The 6,000-nt window shown below is 37.0% G+C and overlaps 2 protein-coding genes across 2 annotated transcripts; both read left to right on the top strand.

Moving 5' to 3' along the window:
- Positions 1–933: 933 nt before the first annotated feature.
- On the top strand, positions 934–2,491 carry LOC9322486 (C2 domain-containing protein At1g63220). The gene is made up of 5 exons (XM_002887921.2): positions 934–1,113; positions 1,599–1,664; positions 1,778–1,904; positions 1,990–2,104; positions 2,198–2,491. Exons 1-5 carry the CDS (start codon positions 1,047–1,049, stop codon positions 2,264–2,266), a joined length of 444 nt encoding a protein of 147 aa, XP_002887967.1. The 5' UTR covers positions 934–1,046; the 3' UTR covers positions 2,267–2,491.
- Positions 2,492–2,628: 137 nt separating this feature from the next.
- LOC110230663 (pentatricopeptide repeat-containing protein At1g64100-like) lies at positions 2,629–5,663 on the top strand. Its single transcript, XM_021034158.1, has 2 exons — positions 2,629–4,241; positions 4,422–5,663. Exons 1-2 carry the CDS (start codon positions 2,730–2,732, stop codon positions 4,443–4,445), a joined length of 1,536 nt encoding a protein of 511 aa, XP_020889817.1. The 5' UTR covers positions 2,629–2,729; the 3' UTR covers positions 4,446–5,663.
- Positions 5,664–6,000: the final 337 nt, after the last annotated feature.

Below are 6,000 nucleotides of genomic sequence, written 5' to 3'. Positions count from 1 at the left end.
ATCACTTTTCCCGCCAAAAAGTATTTTGGTATTTTGTGGACCTAATTTTGGTATATTTCCTGATATGATGTATGATATCTTTTATTAAAAGAAGGGTAATTTAGTCATTTGGTACATAAAAGGGGTATTTTTAAAAATGGACATCCATAGGGGGCATTTTTGAAAAGGGGTATTGAAAAAGGGGCATTTTTGTGAGTCTCCCTAGAAAAAATCTATATTTATTCTAATATTGTATATAGGAACTGAAAAAAATTAATATTTTTTCACTTACTATTATAATATATTGAAAATTAATTTTAATATATATATTATATAAATTTTGTAATAAATAAAATTTAACCCGTACTTTAGTACGGATGATGATCTAGTTAACATTTGTAAGACTGTAACAATGTCATAAAGTTTGACCTAAATTTTTTTTTGGTCGACTAAGGGGGACAATGTCCCCTGTACTTTATTAAATTAAATTAAAAAAATTATAACCGGACCCGTCGTGGAAACGCAGTTCCACCGGTATCCTCCGACAAAATAGCATTAACCGAATCCGGTACAAATTCAAAAAAGCGAAAACCTAACGGTAGTGAAAACGCATAGTTTGCTAACCCGTCGACAAGACGGTTAGCCTCCCTATACACATGGGAAATCCGGATTATCCAGTCCCTTACGAGAAAACTATGGCACAAACGTACCAGAAACGAAAGCGGATGATACTCACTTATCCCTGTCTTAAGAAAACCCACCACCATCTCTGAATCCAAATTTTGAACGTATTAATCATCTAACTATTTTTCAAAGAAGAACAACTCTTTCTCATTGGTCAGTACTCTAATTAAGGAAAAAAATAAAAGGCGAAAAGCTGGCACAGAGCGTTAGTTACACGCGCCCACGCGCTACAGCGATGTCCTAAATTCCCATTATATTCATATTGTCGTGCTCAAAACGATCGAACAAATCAGACAAAAGCCTCGCATCTCTCTCTTGGGATCTGAATCTTCACATTTTCTCTGACAACCAAAAAGATCACAAGAGAAATAACAAAAAAGAAAATGCCTCATGGAACTCTTGAAGTTGTTCTTGTCAGCGCCAAAGGTCTCGAGGACGCAGATTTTCTGAGTAAGCTTTTTGTTCTTTTTTCCCTTAAAAATCTAGTTTTTTTCAGAAATCCTTAGAACCCTTTTGATTTTTGTTGATGGGTATTGTCCAAAATGTGTTGAATCTGTGAATGTATATATGTCCTTTGACTTTTGGATCAAAGATTCACAATTTTGGTGCCTATCTGATGTTGTTGACTAGAACGATCAGAATTCTCTGTTTGTAAAATATGTGAATTCAATTTATGAATCGGATTTTGATTCATATCTGATATTAGTGGAGATCTTAAAATATTTGTGAAAGTTTGATCATAGATTCAAATTCGTCTTGATCTTCTTCTAATCCTTTTTATTATAATGATCTAGTCTAATTTTTGGTTATGGACATGTAAATCAGTTTCTTGATTAACATCAAAAGATATACGCTTGTTCTATTGTAACATTAGCCTTGTGAATATATAAAATCGATTTGCATATTCGTTGACTTATTGCGCGGTTTATATATAGATAACATGGATCCTTATGTGCAACTCACTTGTCGGACTCAAGATCAAAAGAGCAGTGTTGCAGAAGGTAATTTTTCAATTAAGATCAATGGTTTTTGTTTTGGTTCTTTTGTTTGTGCAAGAAAAAGATCGGTCTTTGTGCTTTCTAGAGTTGAGAAGAAGAATCATGAATTCCTGCAGGGATGGGCACTACTCCTGAATGGAATGAGACATTTATCTTCACTGTCTCTGAAGGAACTACAGAGTTAAAAGCGAAAATCTTCGACAAAGATGTCGGCACTGAGGATGATGCGGTTGGTGAAGCAACGTAAGTTCCTCAAACAACATCTTTTTAGATTCCCAATTGATAGATTTAGAACCTAATTGAGGAGATATGTTATGAAACAATGCAGTATTCCGTTGGAGCCGGTTTTCGTGGAAGGAAGTATTCCACCAACTGCATACAATGTGGTGAAAGATGAAGAGTACAAAGGCGAGATTTGGATCGCGCTCTCCTTCAAGCCCTCGGTATAAAACATCTTGCATTGTTTGTTGATTTGGTTTTTAAATATTTAAGTAGAATTTGAAGAACAATGTGTTATTCTGGTGGTGTTTTGTTAGGAAAATCGGAGCAGGGGTATCAACGAAGAGTCCTATGGAGGCTGGAAAAACTCTGAAGCATCATACTAAGAGAAGAAACCATTGTGTGTTACTGTTTGATTTGAGTCTTGGGAACAAAATGTTGAGTTTCCATTTGAAAGGGTATTTTTGTTGAAAGAGTTACTTATTATTATTATTGTGTTCAGATTGTTTCTAATGATTTCAAAAACTCCTGAGATTTTTGATTATTCTTTTCAAGAACTTGTTTTGGTAAGAGTTTTTCATTTCTTGAGTCTACAAAACTTGTTTTGGTAATGTTTCTCTGTGGTTGTTTACTGAATGGGGAAATAAAATGTCTATCTGAACCGGTCAACGAATCAATTCAATTGAATTTAACCGGTCATTGTGCCAATCCAATTAAACCGGTCATTGTGCCAATCCAATTAAACCGGTCGTCGTTTTGTGGTGCTCACTTACTCTCGTCAGCTCTATTGTCACTTTGTCAGAGTTAAGGTTTGTAGATCGAGAAAGAACAAAATCAATTGAAAGTAAAATGTTGGCTAGGGTTTGTAGATCGGAATCTTCTTCTGCTAATGCTTCTACTAGATTGATCAGCAAGAGATTGATTCATCGTCGCGTCGCCCAGAAAGGTACAATTAGAAAGCGTCTACCTTCTTTGCCAGTCCATTGCAGTGGTCGCAAAGGAACTTTTGAAGGAGAGAGTTTGAAATTGAGAAGTGGGTTTCATTATATCCAAAGCTTGGAGGATGCGATTGGTCTGTTCGATGAAATGGTTAGATCTCGTCCCTTGTATTCGGTGATTGATTTCAATAAACTAATTGGTGTCTTCGTGAAGATGGATCGACCCGATGTTGCGATTTCTCTGTATCAGAAGATGGAAATGCACCGGATTCCACTTAATATCTACAGCTTCAGTATTCTCATAAAGTGTTTCTGCGACTGTCATAAGTTTTCATTTGCTTTGTCGACATTCGGGAAGATCACTAAACTTGGTCTCCAGCCCGATGTTGTTACGTATAACACGCTACTCCACGAGCTATGTCTCGAAGATCGGATTTCTGAAGCCTTAACTTTATTTGATCATATGGTTGAAACTGGATTAACACCCAATGTCGTAACGTTTAACACGTTAATGAACGGTCTTTGCCGTGAGGGTCGAGTTCTCCAAGCAGTGGCTCTGCTTGATCAGATGGTAGAAAATGGTCATCAACCTAACGTAGTTACTTACGGAACAATTGTCAATGGAATGTGTAAGATGGGTAACACTGACTCGGCCTTGAATCTGCTTAGGAAGATGGATCAAAGCCACATCGAAGCCAATGTTATAATCTATAGTGCCATCATTGATCACCTTTGCAAAGGCGGACATCATAGCGATGCTCAAAATCTTTTCGCTGAAATGCATGACAAAGGAATTTTTCCCGATGTTCATACCTACAACTGTATGATAGACGCTTGTTGTAGTTCTGGTAAATGGAGTGATGCCAAGCAATTGTTGCGTGATATGATTGAAAGGCAAATAAATCCTGATGTTGTAACTTTCAGTGCATTGATCAACGCATTTGTCAAAGAAGGGAAGCTCGTTGAGGCTGAAAAATTATACGAGGAGATGCTTCGTAGGGGTATATTTCCTAATACAATCACTTATAACTCAATGATCGATGGATTTTGCAAGCAGGATCGTCTAGATGACGCAAAGCGCATGTTAGATTCAATGGCTAGCAAGGGCTGCTCTCCAAATGTAGTCACTTTTAACACCCTCATCAATGGCTATTGTAAGGCTAAAAGGGTTGACGATGGAATGGAGATTTTCTGCGAGATGCATCGACGAGGAATAGTTGCTACTACAGTTACTTACACTACTTTGATTCATGGGTTTTGTCAAGTGGGTGATCTTAATGCCGCCCTAAACATTTTCAATGAAATGATTTCTAGTGGTGTGGCTCCAGATTACATCACTTTCCACAGTATGCTGGCCGGCTTATGTAGGAAGAACGAACTACGAAAGGCAGTGGCAATGTTGGTGGATCTGCAGCAGAACGTGGTATGTCCTCGACACATTTTTGTCCAGTTTATTTATTTTCCTTCTGGGTTTTAGAGAAGAATGTGTGCATATATATCTAGCTTTGGCTACAGAGCTACTAAATGTACAAGTCAAACTTAAGATAGAGATTTCAGATTAACCCTCTCTGTCTCTGATTAGCTTAGTGTGTTTGCTTTACAGGATCATCAGTTGGAGGGTAAATGAAAGAATGGAAGATTCAATGCCATTTTGCTTCTTGCTTGATCGATTTCGATTCTGATGTTCCACTTTCACTTGTTATTTTATTTTATTTTTTTGTGATGCTTATTTATCTTACTGTTGAAACGAGATATTTTATGTGTTACAAAAAGAACTTGTTGGATATGCCTTCTTAACCAGGCGAGTAGTCTCAGACTGTAGCAGTTTATGGTCATCAAAAGTCGAGCTGACGCAGGCATCAAAAGCCTGATCAGTTTGGTGGAACAAAATCGGCATATCATCAAAAGTGGCTGCAAAATGGTGAGAAATACATGTCCAAGGTCTTATTTTTTTTTTTAAGTAAAAAGCAGCAGTCAATCATTCGATTACATAGTCTTTGTGTGAATCAAAGTGATTGCAAAGTATATAGTACCTCAATGAGTGAAGCTAAGTTTGAAGAAATCAAGTCAAGGTTGAAAAGGTCTTGTTTCAGGTGGAGTCTTGTCTCTACAGGTAATGTAGTGCATATCATCAGATCTTTTTTTGGCTTCAGGTGGAGAAATGATTACTTTTGGTATAGTGCAAACTATTCATTTCCGATCCCTTCTTTCTCTATCTCTAGCTAGCCTGTAGAATCCACTGGATTCAATCCAGGGTCAGACATCAGTTGTCTCAGTATCTGAATTAACATGAGCTTGTTTTTCTGAGTCACACGTGTCAGTAACTCCACCTTGACGTAGTTCACATTGAGGTTCGAAGTTATATTCAGTGAACTTTTGATAAGTATTCTCTTCAGTCTTTGAGCTTGTACTTGTGTTTGAACTTTAATTCTTCAAGTCCTCATTGAAAGAAACATTTCTTTCTACCGGTAACCACACATTATATCCCCTTACTCAAGGTTGATATCCTAAGAAGATTTCCTGACAACTTTGGAATGCATTTGACATTATTCAGTACAACAATATAGCCAGTGCCCGCTATTCACTTTGCTCGATATACTTTGCTGTAGAGATCATCAGTACACCGCTACCTGAAGTTTGCTTCTCCTTTGAAGTTTTGTAGACTCAAGAAAATGTTCACTCAATCTGTGCCAAAACAAGAAATGATCAACGGTTTGTGATTATGAATCATCTGTCTTGTTTCTGCAGGGCTGTGATTCTGAGATCTTCTTGGTGTTTAGATTGACCAAAAATTGTTTTGGAATTCCACATGCACATGAATATTTATGGTTCTGCTTTTGGTTCATTCAAAAAAAAAAAAGTGCACAATCGAGTGGTCGCAGGGAATAAAGACAGAATCTGTGAAGCACATCGAAAATTTAAAAAAGTGAAGTTTCTGAGGCAAACAAGAGTGGTCGTGTAGAACACAGAAACTGAAAACAACTTTGAATCACTGAAGGTTTCAATTTCTACCGTCTCTGATAGAAAAATAGAAACGCACAACACAAAAGTTTAAAAGTCTGACTAACCAAGCTAACTGAAGTTTCATTCCAGTCAAAAAAAACGATAAGGTGGGTAATGTAGTCATTGGACGTATCCTCGTGGGTTTAAGAAACCATTGTAAATATTTTCTCCTTTTTTTA

The sequence above is a fragment of the Arabidopsis lyrata genome (genome assembly GCF_000004255.2).
Source record: "Arabidopsis lyrata subsp. lyrata unplaced genomic scaffold ARALYscaffold_2, whole genome shotgun sequence".
In the NCBI taxonomy this organism is placed as follows: Eukaryota; Viridiplantae; Streptophyta; class Magnoliopsida; order Brassicales; family Brassicaceae; genus Arabidopsis; species Arabidopsis lyrata.
This window is presented reverse-complemented; position numbering and strand designations above follow the sequence as displayed.

Bases quoted from the DNA above. Each gene is read 5' to 3' on its own strand.
- LOC9322486 (XM_002887921.2), top strand. From the start codon at position 1,047: ATGCCTCATGGAACTCTTGAAGTTGTTCTTGTCAGCGCCAAAGGTCTC. The intron at 1,114-1,598 runs GTAAGCTTTTTG...GTTTATATATAG, and splicing joins CGAGGACGCAGATTTTCTGA to ATAACATGGATCCTTATGTG. The intron at 2,105-2,197 runs GTATAAAACATC...GTGTTTTGTTAG, and splicing joins CGCTCTCCTTCAAGCCCTCG to GAAAATCGGAGCAGGGGTAT.
- LOC110230663 (XM_021034158.1), top strand. From the start codon at position 2,730: ATGTTGGCTAGGGTTTGTAGATCGGAATCTTCTTCTGCTAATGCTTCT. The intron at 4,242-4,421 runs GTATGTCCTCGA...TTTGCTTTACAG, and splicing joins TGGATCTGCAGCAGAACGTG to GATCATCAGTTGGAGGGTAA.